Below are 27908 nucleotides of genomic sequence, written 5' to 3'. Positions count from 1 at the left end.
TGGCAGTTGTCTTGCATTCAAACTAGAAGAAAGCTGTGCTGATTTAAGGACTCTTAGGACAGTGAAATACAGCGCCTAATTACAAGTATTTATTTATGTTCAAAATGCTTGGCACAGAAGATGGGTCACAATGCGACTTTAGAGCATTGCATTTCAGAAATGGGTTTTTGCCAGACAGGCCATAAAGCTGAAAGGGAAAATTAGAAAACTAAGTTATCTGAGATGTCACTCAACATTTGAAACTGGAGGAAAATAATCGTAAGAGGAAGGTCTCTCCCATCTTTTATACTTTCTATGGAAGATGAACACAGGTGAGAGGTAGAAGAGCAAAGTTCAAGGTATTTATGGGTTTTTTTGTCCATTCGGTCCGAACCATCTGCAGAGATCACCAGACAGTGGTAAGAGATGGCTCCTAGAGCCTGTGATTTGGCTCAGACTTGTCTCCAGGCTGCACTTCCCTGCAGCCACTGACTGATACATGTGAACCGCTCTGAACTCAAACTTGTATTTCTTTTGCTCAAGGTAAGCTCACTGTAGACAAACCCACATCCCCCCTTGGGCACGTCCCTCTGCACTGTAACCGCAGCGTCACGTCGTGTCCGAGTCCCCAGGTCCCAACACGCCGGGGGCTGCTCCACAGGGCAAAGTGCTGCTTTCCTGCAGAAAAACAATGCGCCAGGGACAGGGGGTCGAGAGGATCCCCCGGAGTGCTGGGACCCAGGCGGCTTTCAGCCTCCTGTGAGGATGGAACAGCCCTCGGAACTCGGTGACCTCCCTGCGGTGTCACAAGGTGACAGCAGCAGGCGGTGTTGGGGCTCCGAGGGGCTGCGCTGCGGCCGCCTGTCCCGCTGCAGGATGGAGTTCCTGGGCACCACGCAGGTGGCCAGTTACTGCGGCTCGAGGAAGAGCTGCCTGTTCCCAGACCTGCCTCCCACCAGCACCACCAAGGACACCTACCAGTCCTACTACCTGCCCGGCTACCGCCACCTGTGCTCCTGGCGGCCCAGTCTGCTGCACAAGGTGGTTTCGGTCCCTCCCGACTCCGACAACCAGTTTAACCCCAGCGGGCGGCCGCCCACCATCCTGCCGGCGCTGCGCTCCAGCCTGCACGCCCGCTACAGCCCCCGCGACTGGCACCTGGCGACCGCGGCCCAGCTGCGAGGCTCGGAAGCCTCCAGGTACTGCGCTGGTAGGATGAACACTGATTCCATGAGACTGATGCAAGATAAGGATCAACTGACTTATCAGATGCAAGAGGACAGTAAAAGAAACCTGGGGCAGAGGATGTCCAACATTGACTTCTGGAGATCTGAGCTCATCTATGAGCTGGAGAGTCTGCTGAAAGAGACCCAGGCCTTGGAAACGGCAAAGAAGCGGCTTGAATGTGCTGTGGATGAACTGCAAGGGCCACTGAAGGTAGGTTTGACACAGCTGGTTATTTCCTTTATCTCTGTTGAATACTACTGTGGCTTTTACTGTTATCATCAGAACACATCTTGGTGAAATGGGACCCTCACATAAGAAGGAAGCCTGGCCACCGTGGGCTTTAAATATAAGTCAACAAAGGAACCTCTCAAGACATTTCCATGCCTCTTCTCCTTCCTTTCTGCTTGAGCCCCCTCAGAACACCACAGGAGAGCAGAAGGTGGCCCTCTGAGCTGCAATATCCCCATGTTTTTATCTAGTTCTGAGCTTCCTGCTGTCGCTTGGTGGAAATCATATTTTTACTTAGGACATCATACCATTTGTCTTACACTTTGAAGTTCTCCAAAATCTTAAAGGTGAATTAACTGCAACACAAAAAGCCACAGTAATATCAGAGTCAATAAATGATGCTAGCAAAAACTCAAACCGTGCAAAAACTACAGTCAAAGTTATCTCATAAATAAGTGGAATGCTGCTGCTTGAAGCTATGTCTGTCGTGGTTCTAGGCAAGTACAAATAGAAGCCCCAAATTCAGTATTCAATAACAACTCTTTTAGTTGTCTGTATCTGTACTGGGTCAGAGCGGCGGGCTGAGGATGCTTTTATTCAGGGAACATTTTCTGCTGAAAGGTTTTGTGCCAGTTGATGCTGTTTCATTACTTAATATGGTTCTAAACATGTGGATGATACATGAAGAGCAAAGTTAACCTGATGGGGCAGGCGAGCTGAATTCCCTGTTCAACGATGTAGTTTTGCAGTTGTTCTCTTGTACAGATATGAAACTGCCAAATCTTGGCTTAGGCTAAGGGACGATGAGGGGGGACGAGATTAAAGGATTTTGCCGTGGATGATTGTATAACAACATGGGTGTTTTAATCCATACAATTCACAGCAAAGCTTGGGCTTGTTGAGATGTAGGAGGCCTTGCTGCACGTTCATAAGCAGCTAATCAAACGGCAGCTAATCCTGGAGAGCATGTATTATTATGAACAGGGAAGTAGGAATGAGCCACCAAGACAGATCAGTTGAGCCAACAGAGCCACCTCTGATTCTGTGTGACCCAAGGATGGTCCTTGCCTGACATCAGCACAGTTCGAGGTGTCACGGCACAACACCGAGCCCATCGCAAATGTGCCGTGTTTGCTCGCAGGTGGCGCTGGAATGCCTGTACTACCGCGAGAAGAGGAAGGAGATAGACTTAGTTCATGACGACGTGGAAAAGAACCTCATAAAGGTAAGATCAGACTTACTAGTTTAGTTTTCAAGCTGTGGAAAGAACTAAAATCTAACTAAATATTTATTGGGGTAAAAACATTGCAATAATTTCTTCCTTTCATTTATTTGGAAGGCTGAGGGGGTGAAAAGAGAAAGAAACTTGGTAAAACTATATATAGTGGGGATAATTAATGTTCTATTCACCCTTCCTGGAGCAAAAGGAACAGCCTCACATCCTTGAGCGGTCTTCTCCAGGTCTGTCTTCCCTGCTCCTGTAGAACAAGGTAGAAACACGTCTCTGGATTGTTTTCTGGGCCATGCCCTACAAAAATCTCAGAAGTTCTTAGGGCTTAAAATATAAAATGCTAGTTTACTACCTTGGTGTATAGATGGCATTACTGAACAAAGAAAGTGATGATAGTAGTGATTGCTAAATCTTTTAAATAAAAAAAAAAAATAACATTTTGATAACATATTTTAAATAAGTTTTATTGGCTGTGTACTTTTTCAAAATGAAAAGGAAAGGCTACGGGCCTGGTCTCCCAGGCGTTGCTCTGGCTGTGCAGCAAGCGAGACCTTGACAATAAAGGACAACAAGGGTTCATTTTGTAATAACTGGAAAGCCTGTTTGGAACTCGCTGTCGCTCCTACACGCACTGTACAAGTGCACGGGCAGAGCTCTGTTTTTAAATCTGGGCTGGCTTAGTGAATACCAAAGAATTTAAACCACTTTATTCCCTGTTTCAAAACTCAGAAAACTGTGCACACTTAGGTAAGAGGGTATGTTGGGCTAAACCAGACTTCTTAAAAAGAGCTCGAACACCATAATGTTGGCTGAGGGTTTGTAATTACCATCTTGGCATAGCTTTTAGCGTGGTTGGTTTGAATAGTTTTATTTATTTTAAGCTGAGTGGAACCTGGTTTTGAATTTCTATGGCTGATATTTATGGTTTTGAAGTATATTACAATATATTTCCTTAGGGAGCCTGTTTCTGAGATCAGATATATTTTTAATCTACTCCACTATTAGCAAAATATTTCTGTTGCTCTAGAAAAATGTAGAAGTAGTTAGAGAGGGTAGTTTAATGGATTAAGGTTCAGGTTTCAAGTATCTTCATTATGCTTAAGGCAAGCAAAAATTGCCTTTGTGTTTGTTAGAATGACTCCATGCAATAAAATCTATGAACATGTTTGATAAATATAAAAATGAAATATTATAAATCTATATTTGTAATAAATATTAAAAGCCATACAAACCCAAGTCAAAATATACAACTTTTTAGTGCTGAGAGAGGGACCGAAACACATCCTTTCTTGACCTACATTGCATTTGAGATCTGTGAGATGGTTGCAACATCTAAAATGCAGAATAAAAAGGGTAAATCCACTAGAAGAAATGAAGTTGAAGGAAAGCACTGACACTGTATATTTTCCACTGCAGGAGGTCGATGTATTCAAGGAGTGTCAAGAAATACTGACAAAACTCGCTCAGAAAATTGGTCAACAGTTGGAGTAAGACTTTACTTTTAATCTCTGTTTTAAAGATCGGAAAACTGAATTCAGTGTTAGCTATTACCTAATGACAGATTGAACATAGCAAAAGCAAAGACTTCACCTGTTAGATGTTCATTGCCCTCCACTTCTAATTCCTACCAATGATAGAATTTGTATGTTAAACTGCAGAAGAACAATAATTACTATTTAAAGGTGACTATGACTCAATTTTTAAAGTCACACTTAATCTTAAATCCTTCATTAAAATTAGGGGCACTAAAATGATAGCTTAGTTCTGCCAATGTTGCTATGTGGCGTGTTGGACTGTAGTTCAAAGGGGTTTTTTTAAATTACAAAACTAAATTCAAAGGAAATTTACCATAGAGCAAACAAACAGGAATCTAATAATATAATAAGGTATGAGAGGAGTTATGGAATGGACCTAAATTACTTTTATGTATATTTATACATGTTTTTGTTATGGGAGGCTTTGGAATTTATTTTATTTCTTTGCGAGTGCACAAATATCCTAGTAAATTCAAATAATATACAAGCCTTATCATTTAATTGGTAAAACTATTCTGAATACAGTGTTGTGTTAACTATGCAGAACTGACACCAATTTTAAAAGTCGTGTTTATTTGACGTGACCTGATTCTCAAAAGCAGCAGTTCAGGTACACGCAAGGAAGAGAAAGTTGTGCAGTTCTTGATTATTATATCACAGGAGAAAAAGACCTAAGCAGATGTTATAAATGATTATCTGACTAATGGCACTCAGGGCTCGCATGAGTCAGGTCAGATGCATTTCTGCAGTTCATCCCACCACTGCAGTACATTGGGGTCGTGATCGGACCAAAGCCAAGTTCACATTTGGTGGCACGAGCTCTGCCTGGCTCTCTACGGCATTGCTGGGTACCTGGGATCCGGTGCTGTCACCACACCGGGCAGACCCACAGTGTGGACAAGTACATCACAGAAACAGCAATATTGGCAAAAAATGCCCATGTGTCTGCTGTCTTCCTGAGGCACTGGAAAGCAAGGCTTGCGTTGTTTCTTCATCCACGTTACTCCCATTCCAGCCCAAGGTCTGGCAGCTCTGCCCTCTTTTTGGAAGAGCCAAAGCAGATTAAGTTACTCCAAAAATTCCTTGTGGGTAAGAAAGCGGAGATGGAGTGACATATTTCCCTCCTTGTGATCAAGACAAGCAGATCTATTTAAACAGCTTTCCCGGTGATGTACAATTTGAATTATGCTGAGTGAATTTGTGCCCCAAACCAGGAGAGACGGGAAACCACGACTCTGCTCTGCCCTGGTCTTTCTCACTCCCAGCTTTGCTGGCACGAAGGTTGTCACCCAAAGCTCCCCCCTTTTGCTCTGAAGCCTTCCCTCATGCCACACAACAACTCCCTGTTGTTTGTACCCTTGCGTTTGTCTGTCATCAAAATGACAAACGTTACTAAAGGTAGTGAGTTAAAGACAATTCTTGGGGGGATACTGGCTAGAGGCCAGAAGGGATGAATGGAACAGCAGCTCCCTCTAGCTAAATTACAGCACCAAGCGATTTCAAGGCACTGTAAATGCCAGCAAAGTTTAAAATGAAGCACCGTAGGAAGCTAATGAAAGCAATTCACTATTTAGCACACCAGTATTAGAGGTGGTTTAGATTAAAGTCTTTCCCCTTCACAGCATCAACAGAGATGCACAGCATGCCCTGGAGCAGGATCTTGCTGACAAAACCTCAGCCCATTTCATCGACGAGAAGTGTTTCAACCTGAGGAACACATCGGACAGCATTGCCTTTTACCATGGAGTGGAAAAAATAGATGGGACGTGAGTACAAGCGACTGTTGTAACCTTCTCTTTCTGTGCTCCCTGCTGGAGGTGGGAGCCTGATTACAGCACCCCTCCTGGCCTTACCTTTGAGAAGTGATAAAGAAAGAAGTGGCTTCTGTCTCTGTATGGCCCTGGTTTTTCTTGATGTGAAACCCTCCAACCCGCCGTCATCCTGAGATATTCCCTGCCCCCTCAGAGCTGCTGTTGCTGGGGCCAGGCAGGAGCTGGCAGCCCCGCAGCAAAGCTGTGAGCTGAGCTGTGATTCTCAGCGAGGAGCATCCTACACAGCTGAGGTGCTGCTGGATCCTCGCCTTCAAATCCTTTGTGCAGATCATGGAATTATACAATCACTGTGGTTGGAAGAGACCTTTAAGATCGAGTCCAACCATTAACCCAACACTGTCAAGTCCACCTCTAAACAGAATCCCAGAATGTCAGGGATTGGAAGGGACCTGGAAAGCTCATCCAGTGCAATCCCCCCATGGAGCAGGAACACCCAGATGAGGTTACACAGGAAGGTGCCCAGGCGGGTTGGAATGTCTTCACAGAAGGAGGCTCCACAACCCTCTGGGCAGCCTGGGCCAGGCTCTGACACCCTCACCAGGAACAAGTTTCTTCTCATCTTTAAGTGGAACCTCCTGTGTTCCAGTTTGCACCCATTGCCCCTTGTCCTGTCACTGGTTGTCACCAAAAGAGCCTGGCTCCATCCTCCTGACACTCCTCCTTTCCATATTGATCCCCATGAATGAGTCCCCCCTCAGTCTCCTCTTGTCCAGCTCCAGAGCCCCAGCTCCCTCAGCCTTTCCTCACACGGGAGATGCTCCACTCCCTTCAGCATCTTGGTGGCTCTAAACCATGTCCCTAAAAATACCTCCCTCTGTTTTTTATTTATACTGTTCTGTGGTCTTCAGGTTCCAAACCCACATCCAATAAAATAAAAATTCAGCTAAGGTGTGCAATTAAGTGCAATGTGGTAAGCAGCATGCAAGTGTACACCAAGGATTATATACATTTTCTGTAAAAATAGCTTGGGTTATTTAGCAATTAGGCCATCGATATACAGAGATAGATATTACACAGGATGATCAAAAAGATTTGGCACAGCTTTAGCATTACAGCCTGAACTAAAGTTACTAAGCTAAAATGTCCCAATTGTATACAGTTTAAAAACTGTTTATTAGTAGTGGCCTCATCAAGAACTGCATCTAATCCAAAAGCAACGGCAGAGGAAAAGCAGCTTACAATAGAGGGCAGTGTTTTTGTGCTAATGACTTGTTAGTTCCCTTATCGCTCTTTAACATAGCAATGCTTGAACGGTGGATGTGCTCCACAATCTCAAATGATAATGACTTTGTCTTGCTGGAAGGAGAAAAAAATTAATCAGTGTTATTTGTTTACTTATGCTCTGCTTTTCATTAAAAGATCACCTCATTCACTGCTGAAAGGAGGGCATATCCCAAGGAAACTTGGCAGGCATTCTGCTGACTCTAGTAACACTACCTCCTTTTAGGATTAGCAATGAATAAAATTATTCTTGTCAGCTCAGGGAAAAAAGCAGATTCATGTGGATAAGTTTTACAGCCCTTTTCCTTTTCCACCAACCATTACCCAAAGAAATGCCATTTTTCATTAAGATTTTCCAGAAGCTGCTTGGCAGACTGAGCCACACCTGCAGCGCTGGGGAGCAGAGCAGGTGTTTTCTGCCTCAGCAGAGCCAGCCGCATCAATTGCGGTCTGAAAAAGCAATGTTAAAGAACAGATTAAGTACTAACTATTTCAGATAGTCAAGATGGAAACCTACTTGGAAATTTAATTTTCTGATGAGAATATGAAAACAACCATCAGGCCGTAGAGCAGGGGCATCCAACTCATTGTCACTGGGAGCCACATCAGCCTGGCGGTTGCCTTCAAAGGGCCAGATGGAATTTTAGGACTGTATAAATGCCCTTTGAAGGCAACCGCCAGGCTGATGTGGCCCCTGGTGAAAACGCATTTGTCATCACAAAACAGAGGGGTAAAAAACCCCAGAAAACAAAACAAACCCCAATACCATACAGAAAGTACACTGAGATTGTCTGGATCAGTAGCTTCAAGTAATCCCAGCTCAGATTTAGTACACTGATTTATGCAGTTTATTATGGTACCATGTTGGTTACCTAAAGCTACCTAAATAAATGTGTGGCACTAAGGAATTCCAAATCGGTTAGGAAGATCAGTACTTCAGTTTGGAGAGAGAGGAATAGACCATAAAAAACTGAAAGAAGGGCTCCTGGGAAAACAAGTGCTGACAAAATTAACTTTTTCTTTTTGCATCCCTTAATATTTATTCTCAGTGTTCAATTAAAACCTAAAGCAAATGTGGAACTCAATAGATAGTGACCTGTCTCTGCAGAGTTTAACAAACAGGCATAACTCTTAGGAGGAAGTTTTATGTGGAGAAATAAGTCTAAATGCAGGCAGAAGTTTGTCTCAGTGTTTCAGTTTAGCAAGTAAAATATCTGTACCTTTCCATAAAAAACCCTAAATGTTTCTGGGTGAAGGGAGAATGACTGGTAGGCTGGGTGCTGCAGTGAAGAAGGTGGTGAACTTAACTCCAAAGAGTCACTTCTGCTGTTCCAGTTCTCAAGCTGGGGGCTCAGGCTGCAAGTTTAGAGCCCCAGAGATTCCCAGTTTGGAAAGACTTGACTCTGGGATTTACGTTCATAATGATGTTCACCATGATAATGAAGCCCATCTGTGAAGCATGGACACAAACCCAAGCACCCCCGTTTGTTTACACGCAGGATACTGTGGCAGGAATGTTCCTGGGTGGTGTTTTTCAGCGCGGGACCCCTGTATTCAGTCTCAGTAAATTCACTGGCTTTTCCATAGCAGAGTCAGTTCTGCCCGTCTCACAGATACAATGAATTTAACTGTAACATCCATGTAAGTTAAAGCAGAGGTGTTCATTTGACCGCCTAGAGAAGTGGATGGAGGCATCTATCCAAATGACACAGAAAGACAGTGTTGCGGCTGGGAGATAATTCCAGTTCTCCTCACTCGGAGGTCAGTGCCTCATCCATTTCCCTGCTCTCATTCCTTCTGGTGATGAAGGCCACTGGGATGCCAGAGCCACATGCTTTATTATCCAGATCATTCATGTCTCATGAGGTAGGGCCGCTCTGCTGGCAGACTAGAGCTGTGTAACCATCCTTTCTCCTGCGGTTTCTCACTTATTTTCTCTAAACTAGGTTGGGCTCTCATGTTCTCTGGTGGTTGGTGAACAGTTTCCCCAGGATAAAGGTTTGGGTTCACAAAAGTAGATAGTATTTGAATCTAATTTGATGGTGTGCAATGCATAGGAGATCATGCTAAATAACGTAATGATCCACTAAGGTGATAAGCTTTCTGAACATTGACACAGAAACGTGTCAAATCTCAGCCGAGATACAGCAGCAGGTTTGAACTCAGACCCTCACCCAATCTGTTAAATACCAGAAGAAGATGTGTTGCTGGCATTCATACCTGATCCTGAAACACTATTTTTAAGCATCAATAAGCAAGAAGCATGCAAGAAAAAGTCATTCTTCATACAGCAAAACATAAACCTACTTACTCTGAAGTTGATGCCAGGGCCACAAAGACCTTTAGTTAGGAGCCACAATATCCAAGTACACCATAGAAACACCAAGTACACCATAGTAACAGCTCTCCAAGATCTTCATGTGGTGTTGCCAAATCTTTGGTTTATAGAGGGAAAAAAAGAGAAAGGGGGTATGAAACCAGTAGAATCACCCAATGCATGTGATCACACAATTCAATGAATGAACACTTAATCTTAGTGTAATTATTACTCAACAGAAAATAGCTCACCTAAGCTTTTATCTTTTGTCTTCCCCTTATTTTAAATTTCCTTCCAGTATTTCAGTTCCTGCAACATGGGCTAAATTCAGCGAAGACAATATCAGGAACGCTCAACACGCAAGGGCCAACTCTGTGAAGCTCCGAGAGGACGCGGAGGTTGCGCTGGAGACCACGTCTGAGGAGATGTGGAATCAGTACGTCAGCACCAACCTGGCCTTTAACCACCGCATCGCTGAAGTCGCTGATGCAAAGAACAAACTCCAGGCACAACTGGCCAAGGTAAGAGCCCCTAAGAGGTGGCAGCTGCATATCATCTTAGTTGTACCTGAGAGGCGCAGAAATTTCCAGTGTTTCCATCCTTTCTGCATTAACATCTCCTCAGAAGATACACCTGTGTTACCTGTCCTCATAGGGTGAGTTTGAACCGCACACACCTGAAAAGAGCTCACTCCGAGCCAGGCAGCCTGATGAGATGACAGGGTTTTACAAGAGACCAGGCAACACCTGTCCCTAATCACACACTGATTACATTCATTTGCAACTCACAGGTTTTAAGTGGGGAAAAATCTCTTACATAGTATTTTTTTCTATTTTACATGTATGGATTATATTCCCTGGCCATTTTCTGATGCAGAAATAGGGCATGATTTTTTTTAAACAGTGAGCTAACTTTAGCAAGTGCAAATAAAAAGGCCACAAACAGTAGCACATTTATGTGGTGTAGGGGAAAGAGAAGACGAAGATTTGCACTCTCATTTTGCAGCATTAAGGGAAAAGCCCTAAATTATCTACAATTTAGAAGTATTTACATACAGAATGTCATTAGTCCACCTTTGACACCAAGGTTCCAAGTTTTCCTCTCACTTTTGATAAATACATTTCCACATTTTTAACCTGCTATTTTGGAATGGGTCAGACAATGAACTTTTCAAACATTTGTTCTGCCTTTGTCTTCATATTATACAAGGCAGAAATGCCACAGAAGGAGGCAGACCTGCTTTAATCTCTATCTGTATTACCTTTTCAGTGAGTTTTCACTGAAATAAGTGACATGTTGGAAGTGTATTACTTGAATTTTGAAACATATGTTCCAAAGATAACAAGAGGTGCTGCCTCTGTACTGACAGATAAAATCTTAAGCTCTCAAGACTCGCTGTGTTACCTTCATCTGATTTCACCCAGAGTTTAGTAAATTCTTCCATTAAAACTCCTCTTATATAGGAGTCCCATGTTCAATCATTTGTTAAAGTGCAGACTTGGAAACAATAGAGTTTTCCTGCCATTCTATTTGCAATAAGTGGTTTATGATGTTTTCAAGTTTATTTTTAGAGACATTTAGTGAAGTGCAAACTAACCAGCTAAATATGTGTTAAGTTACAGCACAAATTATTTTTTTCCCCTGCTTATAAGGCAGGAAATATGTTGAATTTAGTTTTTTGTACGTTTTTAGATTTTATATGATCTAGCCAACTACAGCAGTTTGTCCCTGAATTTGCCATCCATCTACATTTCTCATGGATTTAATCTATGAACATTTGCTTCACGTTTTTTATTTGCCCTTTTCTAATGCTTTTAGGCGCCCCTTTTATAAAAGAACCTACGTGGCATAAGGTAGCACAGGGTGTACTTATGGAATCATGAAGTGCATTTTGAGATATTAATGTACAAACAGGGATTTTGTTATGGAGCCCAGCTTATACTGTGACATAACTCCTGACAACTGGTGTATAATGGGAAAAAAATTTATATCCTATGCTGTTACACCATTAAATAGTAACAGTAAACTATCTGGAGAAATTAGAGTAATTAGATTTGTATAATGAATGATTAGTTTGTATGCTACATATGGTAAAACAAGTATCATATAAGATTGCACTCGATGAACTAATGCTGCTGATAATGCTGAGTTACTAGTTCACATGTACACAGCAGATACTTTACTCATCACAAACTCCGTAGTAATGTAGTTACATCAGTTACAAAATTCTAAAGGAGAAGAAAACTACATATGCTGGTGAGGAGTAATTCAGACTGGCCAGTGTTGTCAAAAGAAAGGAAAATACAATATGTTTATTGAGCAAAACCATTGCTGGCTAAGATGTGGGTGAAGTTCTATGGTAGAAAGGCCTTGAGGTGCTGGAGCGAGTTGAGAGATGAGAACGGAGCTGGTGAGGGGCTGGAGCACAAGTGTGATGGAGCGGCTGAGGGACCTGGGGGGTTCAGCTGGAGAACAGGAGCTGAGGGGAGACCTTCTGATCTCTGAACTGCCTGAAAGGAGCTTGGAGCCAGGGGGGTCGGGCTCTGCTCCCCAGGAACAAGCACCAGGAGCAGAGGAAACGGCCTCAAGTTGCGCCAGGGGAGGTTGAGGTTGGATGTGGGAACAATTTCTTCATGGAAAGAGCTGTTGGGCATTGGAACAGGCTGCCCAGGGCAGTGATGGAGTCACCATCCCTGGAGGGGTTTAAAAGGTGTTTAGATGAGGTTCTTAGGGACATGGTTTAGTGCTGGAGTTGGGTTATGGTTTGACTTGATAATCCTGAAGGTCTGTTCCAACTGAAAAGATTCTGTGATTCTATACACCTTCTTCCCTGGTGCTGTTTGCCACAGCCCTTCCAGGACTGCTGTTCAGAAGGTTGCTGGGTCAATATTGCAGCTCAAGAGTATCTGATAACAAGTATGTTATTGAGGGCTCTGTGTGAACAGTCTGCAGCAGTTCTTCCAGCGCTTCCTTCTTGTAATAACACTAAATTTGTATTTCTCATAGAAACAAAATGTAAAGAAAAACAGTGATCCATTATTATTCTGCTTAGTTGTATTCTAGAATATTGTCTTCCTTGATGTCTAGACAAGTGTGTTGTATATACCAAAAGACAGACAGACTGTTTCTGTGATGAAGGTATCCTGGTTTTACTTCTATCAAGCATCATGCCAGGAGTTTTGCCAAGACCTTCTCCATCCATGACATAATGTCTCCATTTCAGGTTACAAACTGTACAAGTCTCAGAGTAATAACTGCACAGCAGTCCATCTGTTTTTATAAGCATTTGGTCTGTTCCTAGTGCTGCTGGAGGACTTGCACCTCAGTTTCTAACCCGTTCCTGCACCATTTACCTTGAGTTACTGAAATACAATTGAATAATAGACTCCAAACCTTTCCTGTTGTAACTGATAGAGGTTCTGCCAATTTAACCAAGGTTGACACTACAGAGTGTTTTCACACCATTTTTAGAAGCACATGAACAAAATACAGTCTTTGGAAAAAAAGATTTCAGCTAGTTTGCCTTAACTAGACACACTTTCCAATTCAGGGAAGCCAAGAGATTCACCTAAGAACCTTTCCTCATAGGCATCTGAAAACCAGATTTTTTGCTCCTTAAATAACTTTCTCAAATCCTGACATTCAAGCTGCTTAGCACACAGCCTTTGACTCTTTTTCATGTCTGAAACAGTCTGAACAAGACTAAATGCCTTCAATTTCTAGTTACCAGATGACACGCATGATGAAAAGATGCATACAGTATCATTTTATTATATACATCACCTGTCCCCTCACATTTTTTTACTATGAACATACAAAGATTTGCATTTAGTTAGTGGGATTGTTTAGCAGCTTAGAGATGTCTTGGGGCAGATCAGATGTGTTTTTACCCTTTATTTTATGCGTGGAGTTTGGTCTAAATCCCAATACTGAACAGGCTCCAAATTCAGATAAGTAACCAGGTCAGCACAAGGGAAGTCTCCAAAGAGTGTTTGTTGGTTGTCAGTGATTCCCACTTGCTTTTCTGCATTCCTGGTCCAGCTGCTCTCACTGGTCCAGCTCTCTCTCACTTCACCGCTGTATTCAGGAAATTGTCTGAGTGCTCCTCACTTCAGATTTTCGCTGTCTGGTGTTTGCCTTTTCCTGCCTGACACTTCTGTGGGGGAAGCCGCTGGTGAGGCTGGCAAACCCCATCTATCAGAAGTCTGGGAAGTGATTTGCATGGGGAACAGTGCAAAAGGATTAAATTGCTTTTGTATAATTTTGAACAGTCGCATGCAGAAAGGAAACACTGTCCTTAAAATCCTGTTCTATATGTGTCTCTGTCCAGTTGACAGTAGAGTTCCCGTGTAAAATTATTCCCTGTCTATTTCTGCTAGATTTTTGTCTAGAGAACTAGGAGGATTTGCCATATTTATAGCGGCAATCAAACAGGGTATGTGGGAGCAAGGGTGTGGTACAAAGCATTTCCTCCTGCAGCTCCAAAGCCCAGAAGTTATCACAGCTGCAAGAATGACTAATGGACTGGAAAACAAACAATGGATGGAATAAGTTCCTCCACTTTCTCCTTAGCAGGCTAAACCCCGGGATGTCAGTAGCACCAGATGACACTGCTTTATTTAGCTTATCCCAATAACATTAGGGATAGGGGCAGAGAACTTGCTAAGTCCACAAGCATATATACAGAAGAAAAAAGAATCATAATAGAAGACTTGTTGCTTGAACAGAAAGAAGAATCAGTGTTCGGTCAAAAGCCAGACAAATCTAGATGGAAAACGTAACCACTTATTTTTCAGAGCAAAGGAATGCATCAGTGCGGCAGCTTAGCACAGCCAGATGGCTCTGTTAGCACCAGGAACTCAAATCAAGATCAATGTTCTCCCTGAAAGCTCTGATCTCTCTACCATCTCTGGCTTTCAAAGAGGAATTTCTACAGGACAGACTGGTGACCTGCAGGCAATGCAGAACTGAGACTTCTTATCCTAAGACTGAAAACGTCCCATTTTTCATTTCTGTCCCAACTGCACAAGTCTATGATTAATCCATTTTACTGGATTCTGGGATTAATCTTGATCATAACAATGTGAGGCTCATCCGGAATTTGGACAGCAGAACCCTGGAAATACGAGGTGCTGGAGGCAGACACCCAGCTGCGTATTTGGCAAGGGTTAGATGACAAACCAAAGCAGGTACTACAGCTCTGCGGTGTTTCATCGTCACTGGGCTCACAGAGCACGTGGTCAACTGGGGATGCAAATATTCTCCAAGAGTCTAATCCCAACGTGTGACTCAGGTCAGGCTCAGAGCTGCTCTAGGACCAGATTTTTAGGCAGGTGAACAGAAAACAGTGTAACAAATTGACGTAGAATAGGGTGATATGTCGTCTTCAGCATGCCTCCAGAAACAGTCTATGCCAAAAGACATTATGGTAAATATATTTTACATCTAGTGTAAAAGTACACAAATCTTTAGGAAAAGGAGGAAAACCTTTAATCATGGTGCCAGCCCCTCATTAATATGTTTGCATTTCTTTTCCATAAAGTTAATATTAACGTAAATAGTTACGTTGGCTTCAGTCTCGGGAAATAACCAACAGGGCAGGATGTTTATGTACATCACCTCTGGGAATCAGTCAGACCAGACAGTGAGTGACATGTTTACATAGTCCAGTATTTATGCCGAGCCTAAATGGCAGCTTATCTCTGCCCACTCCACCAGCTGCGCAGCGCTCAGAGCGGTTCTGCGCCCCGAGGCTCAGCACCCAGCGCCAGCCTCCTGCCAGCCCCGCCGATCAGGGAGCCAAAAGGTGCTAGAAAAGCAGGTACATGTTTAGGAAAATGATGAAAAAGTAACCACCTGCTCCAGCAAACAAGTGGCCATGATTTAGAATATTTCCACTCGGCTCAGTGAGACTGTTAGAAACAGAGCTGCTCTTTGTTTGCTTTAACCCCTGGGGTGTGAAGAGGCAGAATATTACATCGATATATGAGGGAAATTAACTCCGCCTTTTCTTTTTGCCTGGTATATTTTTTACTCTATACCCGAAAAGCCTCCAGGATTTACTAAGTTACACCATCTCTTAAATAAGTTACACCATCTGTTGAATAAGTCACCCCCTCAGAGTCTCCATCCTTCACATAATTCTAAATTTAAGAAAAATAGTATTTATAAATGTAAGAAAAACCTCTCCTGTCTTAGCAACTATTGAGTATTTTTTACGGTGGCTAGAAGAATTGAGAACACTTTATATTTACACAACTTTCTTCCAATTCAACAGATAAACCTACTTAATTTTACAATTAGCATAAAATATAGACTGAAAGCCAGGAAAACCTCAGTGGCAATAAAACCAGCAACTGCCTACCAGCCTCTGAAATACTTTCCAAGCTTCTTATCTGAGAAATTCTGAGAGGAGAACCTCCTACAGCTGTTAAAAAGGACACAGCCTGTTCCTCTCAACAGGAATAGAAAGAAATACTAAAATAGGAGGGGAGGTGCTGTTGTAAGCAATTAGTAAGGGAGGTGCAGCAGTGTCGTGAGCTGTGGGAAGGAGTATCGGTGTAGCAGATACTTCACTCCACAAAGGCTTTCATCTCAGACCGCAAAAGGATCTTCACATCACTTTTAAAATATATTTTTGTTGATTGCTTTTTTTTCACCTTCCTCTTTTTATGCCTTAAAACCTCAGTTATTCATGGTTTTTCATGTCTCTTCATGGTGACTGGGTATACAGGTAATCTTATCATTTAACATTGGAACCTGTGTGAGCGTGAAGTTTCAGATGATTAATGAAGAGTGACTCAGAAGCATTCGGGAAGGTATGAGCTGGTTGGCGCAGGCAGCTCAAACTTGCCTGGAAAAACCTGTTTGAAGGAGGAAATAGTTCTTGAAGCCAGGAATAGACTTTTGCCTAGAAACCAAGAGAAAGCACAGGTGGAAGTGAAGGCACTTGCTTGAAGACAAAACCAGATTTCTCCCTCCTAAAATTATTGCTTATTCTCATGAAATCATAAAGACTTGCAGAGACTAGGTCAGGGTACAAACTATTAGTATGGCAAGTGGAGAACCCAAGCAGGAGGAGGTGGCTCCTCAGCACACCTGCGGCAACACTGCTCCACACGGATCAGCGCCAGGGGAAAATGACGTGGGGAAAGGATGGAGGTATCTCAACCAAGTGACAGCCCATGTGCATCAGGATGTACCCCGGTCGTCACGAATCCAAGTGTCTTTATTTACAAAAGAACAGGAATCTCACAGGGAGGGACACACAACTGCTAAGTAAAGGCAGCCTGGAGTGAATGGATGTCAGGCTTTGCTGGTGTTGATCTACGAGATAGAACTTATTTCTGTCACAACATTTATGTGTGAGAAACTGGAGGCGGCTGCTGCTCCTCCCCTGCAGCTCATCACACTCGGGCAGGTTGTACAGGCTTGGCAGAGGAAACAGGATTTAGTTCAAGACAGCAGTGATCGTATACATTTATAAACCAGGTTCTTATTCTCAGAAAGGGGCAGCTTGCAGGAAATATAGACACACATAGTAGCTTTTCTAGAAAAGAAGCATTTTCAGGCTCTGAAGGTGCATAAATACATTGCATTGGCTCTAAAGTCAGGGCCAATCTCGCTTACCATGACTGGGCTGAAATTTCTTTAATGACTAGAAAGTATCTCGTTCCTGACAAGAATCTGAATTGTAGAGCAGATCCATGAGCCACAGCCACCTCTCTGGCACCATCTCTTTCTAGACACATCTTCTCTCTATAAAGGGATGTATGCCCATCTCTCAGATGAAGTAACTTAAAACAGAGCATGCTCAAGGCCCAAACTGCCTGGTTTATTGTTATTTTTACCAAGTTTAGCAAAAATACGTAAATAACATAGCACTTAATTTTGTTGTCCGAAATGATAATGCGCTCAAAACCACAGCACCCAAAACCACAATGAAGTATAAAATGGAGGGGAAATACAACAGAGCTCCGACACTTACTCTTCTTCTTTGATAGTTAAAAGTGTAGCAAGGAGGTATGCAAGGAGTTAAGCATTTCCTTATATACAGTTATGACTTCCTCTGCTATTTTGAAAATATTTTAGAAAATCTAGGCCAAGTTAAATGCTCCCATGTTTTTCTCCCCCATTAATTTTAATAAAGCTGTTTTAAAATAAACAGGACCAGTGGAAAAGTTAAATAGAAAGTGATTGCATATAAATGTGAAATTGATCGATATTTTCAGAAATTAAAGTAGAAAAAGGCATACTGCAATTCAGTGAAAGGAGGATTTTTGTGAGATTGTAAACTGTTATATACCCTAGGCCCTCTCTTTCAGCCTATGCTAAACAAACCGATCTATGTAAGGACATAGACTAAATGTCCAGATGTATATTTAAAACCTTCTTTGTTTAAAAAGTGTAGTATTTACACTCCAATACTTTCCAATTTTCTGTGAAAATGTCATATTTAGGACAGTCATAAAGAAAAAGTTGGTGATTTTATAGGTATCCTTTGGTACACGTAGAACTTAGACCGTGCTTTAGCTTTCAGTTCTGTTGTCTATAGTTATACCAACCCTAATCCCATTGTTATGAAGCTTTATAAATAAGCTTGCAATATTCCCAAGTCCAGGCCTACCTCTCCACTCCCAATACGCTTGATGAATTGTGCACTGCATCGGTTTGACGATATTTTCCCTGGGCACAAACTAAACTTCAGCTTCTCTTACCTGTGAAACTCAGTCATCCTGTGGCTATGCACAACAAATGTATAAAAGTTGCTGCTCAGAACAATTCCAATTCTGCTTCAACACAGTTTAACTATCTGAATGCATTACCTGCTAATGTCTCATTCTGTTAAGTGTGATTTTATTTTTCTTTAAAATGTGCTTTTCTTCTTTTCTTAAAAGATTCCTGGACTATTTCCCACCACCATCTGATTAAAAAACAAAACAAAAATTGATAAGTCATAAAATAATGACCTTCAATTAAGCTTCAAAGGAAAGAAACAAACCCCTAAAAACAACAAGAGCAAGGGACGTGGTAATCTTGGCCAAGAATTTGTCTACAACACGACAGTAAAGCCTGTCAGGTCCAAATTAATTTCAGATTCAAGCTCTGGGTTATACTTTGCCATATATAATAGTTTTTGCTTTGAAATAGCGTGGATATACACCCTAAAATTAATTGTGAAATCAGTCACAGTTACACTATTTATTCAATTACATATGATAACTTGGATAAACATAACTTCTACAAAATAATTTGGTTGAAATATGGAAACAAGTTCAAATAACTGAGAGGCAAAACATTAAATATAAAGACATTTTAAAAATGAGGAGGCACAAGACTGTCCCTCCCAGCACATTACCTGCCTGCTGCTTTTTGCACTCAGATACTGAACACTGACCAAACCTCAGAAACAACAAGGAAACAAGGGAGCTATCAGACTGCAGCATTTAAAAATGCTAATGCTGTACATAAGGCTACCCTGATTACATCATGTGTCAGTCTCACTGTACCCAGCTGTCCTGGGTGAAGCGAGAGAACGGTGCGAGTGCAGTTTTCTCCAAGCTCTCCAGAACGCTGCAGCACAAAACTTCACTCGTGTCCTGAAGGGAACGTGTCCAGCGTTCCCTGCTCCGGCCAGTCCCTCACCCTGTTTTTGCTTCCTGCCTTTGGAGGCCATCCAGAAATGACATTGGCTGGTGCAACGCTGTCTGGTGATCCTCCCCGCCAATCCCTTCGTGGATATCACATTATCTAAGTCGTTTTATCCAATGTGTGGCCAGAAGGAGTAATTGAAAACTGCTTGTACAAAGCTGCTGCGATGTGCTGGAGTTGGTTCCGCTGAGGACATTTTGCTTTGTCTGTCTTAAATGATGGCGTTTTGCAAAAAAGAACTAAGAAAAGAATTGAGAACACACAATAAACCCAAACCACATCCACTCATGTGCAGCCAAGCAATGGTTAAAGGTGGATGTATAGTTTCGTATTTGAATTTTGAGTTCACAGGCAGGTTTAAACAATATTTTCATTGGCGAATGAACAAGGGTTTGCTCAGTAGCACTGATCGATTGCCTTGGTTGTGCATAATGTGCTTGCAGACAACTCCTGCCTTCTGAGCAGGACACCGGAGCATCTAAGGAAGTCGTGTGGCACACAAGTGTAGTTGCTGCAGATTGTGCTGACACAAAATGTTATAAAACTGAGTTTTCAGTAACTTTTAGATAAAAGCTCTCTTTTCATGACTAATCATCTACTGAATTCTGAATAAAGAGAAGCATTTTCTCACAGACAATATTAATTTCATCCTCGTCTCTAAGCTGATTAGAACAATTAGCACTAATTAGGTGTAAGAGAGCTTATAATTTAACTCCACTCACTGAACGATTTGTTTTGATCTATAGTATCACAGGACAGAAGGTATCAGCATAGTGTTGGCATTACATGGTTACCTGAGCACGAGCGCACTTGTGATCTGGGGCATGGCTCTGGGGAGCTGGTTTCACAGTCGTGGTTCATTTCTAACCAAGTGCTCCAGGCCTGCTTTAATCGCCCTGTTTCACAAAGGTGAATCACCATTTCCACCTGCTGCCCAAGAGAAAAAGTGTTTTACTACCAGTAAAGGTCACAGTCTGAACCACAAAGGTCCTACCCACAATCTGAACTGAGACTGCAAGCCCTCTGTTCCACCAGAAATAGAAACCAAATAACCCAACTCAGCTCTTTCTGAAATTGAGACATAACTTTGCTCAGTTCTTACTGGGCTGAGATACACGCTGCTTTGTTCCATTGGTTTTATTTGGAATGACACTTTATTAAAAACAAATCCACCCGCTTACAATTTACTCCAAATTGTAAGGAGAATGAACGCAAGAGGCCAACAGGTAACAGACCCGTGCGGCAGTGAGTCTGTTGACGTGCGGGCAGCGAGGCGTAGGACGGGAAACGCCGCCGCGGTGGCAGAAGCTGTAACATAAACACAGGAAAGGAGGACCCTGCAATGCCGCGGGTGATGCTGAAAACACCGCCTGGCCTTCGCCTCGCGGCCTTGGGGTGTCCCCGCGGACCCATGGGCTTGGTCAGCAGTGGGAACAGTCCTCTCCTGGACGGGCAGGTGGGACAAACTCTCCACACATCACCTTGGAGCCGGACCCACCTTTGGCACGTGCAGATGAACACGCTGGATTCTCTTAGAGAGTTTATAAGTAGCAAAGTTCTGACAAGAGTGCAAACTACTCAAATTCTGCTTCTGAGCAGCACAAGACCCAAATACTTGGTGTTTTCAGGGAAGAGGATGTGGCCTTGATGCACAATGAAGAATATTTAACTTCATTAAGTCTCTTCCCCTTGGTTTTTATCTATAGAAATAAGTATGTGTAACTGGTAAAATCATGAGCAGGATGTAAAATAACGTATCTAACAATGTGCTCTTATCATAAGTAGTTCCTCTGCAAAACAAATAGCTACCAAAGTGCACTGGATTATCTGCATAAATATTTCCTGTGAAACACAGCTCGTTTACAGGGATTATCTAATTAAGAAGGAACCACTGCAGAAAAAAAACTTATAAGAAGAAATTTACTACTGTTAGTTTCACTTTCTTCCAGACGATGTTCCCTTCATAATAAAACAGGTTTTTTTCCCAGCTGTCTCTAAGCAATAAATGCTCCTTTTTGGGTGAAGATGCTTTTAAGCTCTGTGAGAACCAACCTTGGACCCAAGGGGCTCAGCGTGGTGTGGAGATCTGACTTCAGACCAGCACAGTTGTGTTCATACGCTGCTCCTTGAGGTCCAAAATGATTCATCTCTTGGAAAATTGTGTTGCTGTAAGGGCTGAACTGGTGTGGAAAAACAGGAGATCTTTCACATTGCTCTGCTATACAACATCAACAAGTCCTGAAGGATTCAGACTGGGGCAGGTTCCCAGCATCCTTAACTCTTCGGCTTTTGCCAATAAATAACCTTTCAGCAGCAGGAACTAACTTGATTTTCAAAGCACAAACATCATTAGCAAACTTCGTACAACTTGGTGTGTAAGCAAGATCAAAGTAGCAGCATCATTTAGGTCACATTACACCATTCTTAGTGGTTGTTAAAATTCAAGTTGTGTTGATTTTAGCAGACTGGCTGAGAAAATACATTAGTTCAATTTATTCTCTTCCATTTTAAAGCTGTGTACAGGAAAAGCCTGAACAGGTTGTGATGAATCCTGATCAACAGAAGTAACATAATAATCAATTGGCTGGGAAATGTTACCCAAATATAAACATTTTTTCCCATCTTTCTTTTGTAAGACTGAACAAAACTTTTCTCTTGCAATTTCTCAATTTTGTTCGTAAAGATTAAAATATGTAAGAAACACATACAGGATTCTCAGGGATAACACGATTATATGATAACATGAACTGTGACTAAAAACTATGCTGTACTAATTCCATGGGCGTCTCCTTTTTGGTGATGTTTCACTCCATATCTTCTCCATTTACAGAAAATAAGTCTTTAAAGGAAGTTGGTCTTGTCTCTCCAGCTCCCAGTGGAGTTTTCAAAACTTTGAGAATTTAGTTTCAGTGTGAAAACGTGACTTATGTTCATATGTTCTTGCAGCAAATGTCCCCAAATTACTTGGAATATGAAACAATTTCAGAGGGGATAAATTTGATTGCTTTGGAATTTATGGGGCAAAAGAAAATCAGAATTGGATGAAGGTTTAAAGGACAATGATAGTTTATTGGAATTTCACCTTTGCAAAATGTTCACAGATCAAGCAGCAGATTTTTTTTTATTTAGGAGTAAAATGAAGCAAAGTAGAAATAACTCCCTATAAAGCTATGAACACTGCCTCTATGAGAATGGCTTCATCACAAGAACATGGTTGGAATTTCCCATCCCAATAATTCAGTGCTTCTCTTCTGCTTGTATTAAGTTTATATTCCAGTTTGCCTACAAATGTCTTAATTTTATAATAGGAAAGAGCTGATGCATTTCCTAGTGGATGTTGTTCACCTGTTTTTCAGGAACAACCTCATTAAATGCTTTCATATGAGGTATGAGTATACAGCCCCCTCCTGGCTTTGATATGATTGCCATATGTCCTTTTAAAGAAATGGCAAGATCAAGCCAACATTATACAAATCCACCTGATTTATGAGTTTATAGTAGTCTCCTCCCCTAAATTAAGCAATTAACATGCCAGAATTGAAGCAGTTCCTACAGGAGTGTTTAAAAGCGGGGGCACGTTCTTATTTTGTATGCACGTGAGGCTTAAAAACCATTCTGCTTTGTTCAGATCCTTCAGGAAATCTTCCAGACAGAAGATACAATCATGTTACTGGAGAGATCCATAAAGGCGAAGGAGTACCCGCTGAAGGTGGCCCAGACCCGCCTGGTGGGAAGAACTAATCGGCCCAATATGGAACTTTGCCGTGACGCACCTCAACTGCAGTAAGTAAAAGCCAAATGACTCCATCCCTCCCTTCACCTGCCACCCAGGAAAAGGAAATTTAATGAGTGTGAATCAGTTTGATGAGATGAGAATTGCATTCGTTGCATTAGGATACAATTAAGAGCTCAATTGCATGTTGCTGGCTGATAACCCTTTGGGGTTCAGTCTCCTGGCTGAGTCGGGACTTACGAACTGATTTTAATTCTGCACTCTATGAAACACAAGATTTCACTTCAGGAAAGACCTAATTTTAAGAACATGTTATCCCAGACAAAATCCTGTCTTTTGATGCAAACAACTATGTAATGGTCAAGCTCCTTGAAAAGTTAATGCAAATACAAATGAGGGAGCATTTCTTACTGCCTCAACTAGTTGTCAGCTGTACAGCAACTCCGGTATCATCTTTGCACAGGTTAGCTCCTTTGGCATGCATTTTGGTTATAAGGCACACATTTTGGTTACACGGCACACATTTTGGTTACAGAGCTGTGGGGGCTTCCCAGCACACGTTGGCATCAGCTGGGTGACTCCTGTATTATGTATAGAGTATGCGTTGTTACTTTCCATATATACAAGAAGATACTTGAGATAAAAGCCTTCCTTCCCTAATCACCAAAAAAAAGGTTCTTCTGAACGTTAATCCCATTTATCTCCCTCCAATTCAGCTGGAACACAGCAGTGATCCAGAAGAACACTATCAAGTATATCTTATTTAAAATAGTGCTTTCAAAAAGCTCGGGGGCGGGAGTGGGTCCTGAAGAAATACTGCACCAGGGTTCCGCCCCCAGATGAAGTGAACTTCACAGTCTAGTAAAAGAGTTTTTCTTATTTTTATGGAAAGTAGAAAACTACTCCCTTTTATTTTTGTCCCTAGCAAAATCTCCCTGTATGCAACAGCTTCACATACAGTAAGATTAATGAAGTACATGATCCTTAAACTGAGCAGTTATATTTTTTTTCCTAAACACTGTTTTATCAACATGAAAAGCTTCAATTTAAACAAGGAAGAGGCAATAAATCATAGTTTATTGTACTGGCATCTTTTCACTTTTTCTAACTCCTTAAACCATAAATTGTACAACGCAATATATATTTTTTCAGCCTCATACCTCCCTAATTGGATCTTGACATTTCCTTTGGCGCATCCATATATTAGATTTCTTCAGTTTCATGCTCTGCTCCCCACATCCATTCTGTCACAAAATATTGGTCTGGATTTGAATTCTTTTATATCCCTTTGGATAGTTGTATTTATATGGCTTTTCATATCACACAAATCATGCCTGTTCTGGATGCAGGCGCTTAGCTGTGAAAAACAAGAAAAACTTCTGATTATACTGTAGCATTCACTCACCTGGTACATTTACTATAGGAGCAGATCATTTGCCACTTCAGTTAGCACCGCACCATCAGTTATGTATGCAAATAAGATAGTATCAGCATTTTATTAAAACAAACAAACAAAACACCAACAGCCTTAAACATTAAGACACTTCTCTAGTTCTATACTCTGAGTCTCATTCTGTCTCTACTCCCTCCCTGAAAATCTCTTCCCCAAGAGTGTCAGCAGCGGTATGATTGACATCAGTCACTCAGCAGGATCGTGTGTAGCCAAGAGACAAAATTTGCTTGATTTAGGATGAAAACCAGTGTCACATTATGCTTTCTTCCCACAACTGCCAGTGATGCTGTTGATGTTCCAAAGGGTCCTGTCTAAAAAAGTCTGGAAGGTTCATTTGAAGTCACTGGAACATTAGAATGTCTTTTGATATTTTCCTCAGAGTGAAAGGATAAACATGAGATACTTAAAACCAAGTAGTACCCAGGGTTCTGAATCAATCTAGCTCCTCTTGGCAGCTATGGGAGAGCTTCCCAAGCTGTTGCACAGCTATTTGGAATTATTTTAGCGTTAATATACATACAAGTTTTCTGTCAGTCTTATATGATTTCTAATATTTTAGCCAAAATGTTCATACAAGGACACCATTTACTAGATGTAGTTATATTGCCAGATAATGAGCACATCCTGTTCTCCTTCCTCCAGTGCATGTGAATTTTGCTCGGCCACAGCTCCCTAATCCACACCAGGTTGTGCTGGATGCTTTAGCTGATCCAAATTCTTGAATATTATGGTCATCATAACTCAACATCTCAAATAAAATATATTTCTTAGAGACAAAATCCTACCTGAGAAAGCAAAACGTTTTGCTAATTCACTTAATGATTCTTTTCTGCTTTTAAATACTTTGTTAAGTGTATTTATTTTATGTGAGAATTAGACCAATAGCTCAACTGTAATAGGGAAAAAAATATCAAATGATCCATTTCTTTGTAACACGTAATTGTTATCTGAGTTTGCTGTTTATTTCAAAGGAAGTGCTGATGTTGGCACTTGTTCTCTGTGTGTGCTGCCAACTTTGTAGTTGAAAGGATTAGACAGAAAACAATTAATAAAGTCTAGTTTTTCTGTGCTGAAACAATTGGGACTATCCCAAAACATGTTAAAGTGGATTCTGGGAGAAAAGAAAATAAAAATGAAAAGAATCTTTTTTACTGTCTATAGTGCACTGAGCAATTAACAGAACATCAGACAAAACACAAAGCTGACAGTATCAGAGTTTACCAGCCCAGTGACTACACAAGATTTGCCACATCTCCGCTGATAAACCACTGGAAGAAATGGGGCGGGTATCAGCTCACAGAAAATCTTGATTCTAGAGGTGCACATGCAACAGTTATTCTGGCAAGCGATTCTTGTTCCCATTAACAGGAACATGGTGAGTGGCTGCTGAAGTTACGTGAGCAACCTGTCCCCTTCTCTTTTTTCAGGCTTGTCACTGAAGTTTACACTATAGATGACACTTTACAGACCCTAAAGCAACGTCTGCAAGAAGCCCGTGATACTCTGCAGATGTTGATGGTCAACAAATCCAAGCTGGAACACGACATTTCGGTGAAGGCAAACTCCTTCTTCATCGACAGAAAGTGCATGGACATGCGCAAGGTGTTCCCCAGCCCTCCCCGCCTCGTTGGCTACACTTAACCAGCAACCTTGCATATTCTATGCATGTCAAAGTTGCAAAGGTTGCAACTATTTCCTCAAGGAATTCACTATTATTCTGTTTTTGCAAAAATTGAAATCCTATAGAAATAAACCAATGAAAATTGAGATCAAGCCTCTTTCCTTTGTACAGCCTCGTATTCTCAGCTGTAGATGCTACGAGCTCAAATAGGGTTAGTGGACTTATTCTAATGGAATCAGACCACACTAAACCAACCACACAGATATCACAAGACATATATACGCGAGTTACTAGTTAGAGAAAACAGACAAACGCCATACTGCAAGAGAACTAGTACAACACAGGATTTACCTGTTCAGATAACGTGCCATCTGTGTTTCAGTCCTTGTCTGGAAAAGTCCAGTTTAAACGCTCTCCCCAACTTTACACTCTCCTCCTGTCCAGCAATGCTAGATTTGGGGTTTGGAATTAGAGGAGGAACAAACTTGTTTCACAAAAACTGAAGAGCAATTTCAGTGCGACAGCTTCAGGCACACTATTTACTGAGAGGGAATCCTTACATCCCTACCTCTCCTTTTCTTTTTGAATTTTCATACAAGTAAGTAAGAAGATATTTGTGTGAAATATTTGTGACATTTGCCCAAGTCTGAAAGGTCTTAACTATTTAGAAATATGTACTATCATTAGATGTCAAAGGACTTTGTGAGCAAAGACAGCACCAGTGCTCTACTGCAACTGATGACAAAGTTCAGACAAAGCAGGAACGGAACCCGCGTACAGGAACATGATGTGCCTAACGTGCGCTGAAGTCGTCCTTCTGTCCGTGTGTGGGGGACAGAAGGATGGGATGGGTGTGAGACCTGACTTCTCCAGATGACAGTTCAAACCCATTAACAGTGCAGTAATCCTGGTAAAGGATTTGAGGAAGAACGAGTTTTAACTAATAGTAAAGCAGTCTGTCTGTTTTGGACAAAATGGAGTCAATGTTTTACTGCTATTTGCGTTTCTTGATGAGTTTACTCACACTCATTTACAGAGTAACCAGCAAACTACAGCTCCAATAAGTGAGCTGTTTCCCACTACCTCAGGCTCCTCTCTCCAGAACAGCCCTAGGAACACCCGAAATGCATTTCACACTGGACCAAAGCCAAATCCGAAACAATGCTAGATTTGAAAGTCTCCTGCATAAACTGGCTGTGTTCCTCATCCTTTGTTTTGCGTGGGTGGTGGCTTAATGCAGCTCCCAACCTAAGCTGATACCTCCTGGAGTGAGGTGCAGTTTTCCCTGAGCACGGCTGTGCCTGAACCATCTCATGCTCCATTTTCCCCCTTCAGTTAAACAAATAGCATCTCCTGGCTATTGTGTCAGGCCATTTATGCAGTGAGATGTTGCTAAAGATTTAAAACCATGGGAAATCACTTTGGAACACAGGATTGTGTGGCCTGCTTCTGATAGTCGCTAGACCCTTCTCACATTGACTATGCTGCACCTAGCTTTTCTAAATGAGAATAATGCCATATCATGTTGTACCTGGATATGGAGAGGGCAGGCTGTTCCATCCAGCAAGCTACTGCTGAACAGTGGCTTTTTGGGAGAAATTTCTCCAAATATAGAGAAAGTTCCAGAAATAATTCGTGTTTGTATTGCAATACGTGAGTACAGAGCTGTTGCAGGTCTCCTGGGCATGGGTCACTGGAGGCAGGAGCAGCTCTGCTCCTGGAGACATCTCCGGTAACCTGGTTTGAGTTCATGGGCACAGCCGAGTGTTTCGTACTCAGAACCACAGCAGCTTCTATCACTGACCAACGCTGGGAGGGAGGAGTGAGGCATCTCCTGGTTTGTTTCCCAGCAGGGAAGGCTGTTCCCACTGGTAACATTT

At 41.9% G+C, this 27908-nt stretch overlaps 1 protein-coding gene across 1 annotated transcript; it reads left to right on the top strand.

Annotated features, from left to right (window-relative positions):
- Positions 1 to 855: 855 nt before the first annotated feature.
- TEKT5 (tektin 5) lies at positions 856 to 26048 on the top strand (the record flags this gene model as incomplete). The annotated part of the gene is made up of 7 exons (XM_080354318.1): positions 856 to 1416; positions 2576 to 2659; positions 4082 to 4152; positions 5823 to 5966; positions 9869 to 10091; positions 22850 to 23004; positions 25835 to 26048. 7 exons carry the CDS (start codon positions 856 to 858, stop codon positions 26046 to 26048), a joined length of 1452 nt encoding a protein of 483 aa, XP_080210444.1.
- Between the last annotated feature and the right edge of the window lie 1860 nt (positions 26049 to 27908).

This window comes from Nesoenas mayeri (assembly GCF_963082525.1).
Source record: "Nesoenas mayeri genome assembly, chromosome: 15".
Classification (NCBI taxonomy): domain Eukaryota; kingdom Metazoa; phylum Chordata; class Aves; order Columbiformes; family Columbidae; genus Nesoenas; species Nesoenas mayeri.
This window is presented reverse-complemented; position numbering and strand designations above follow the sequence as displayed.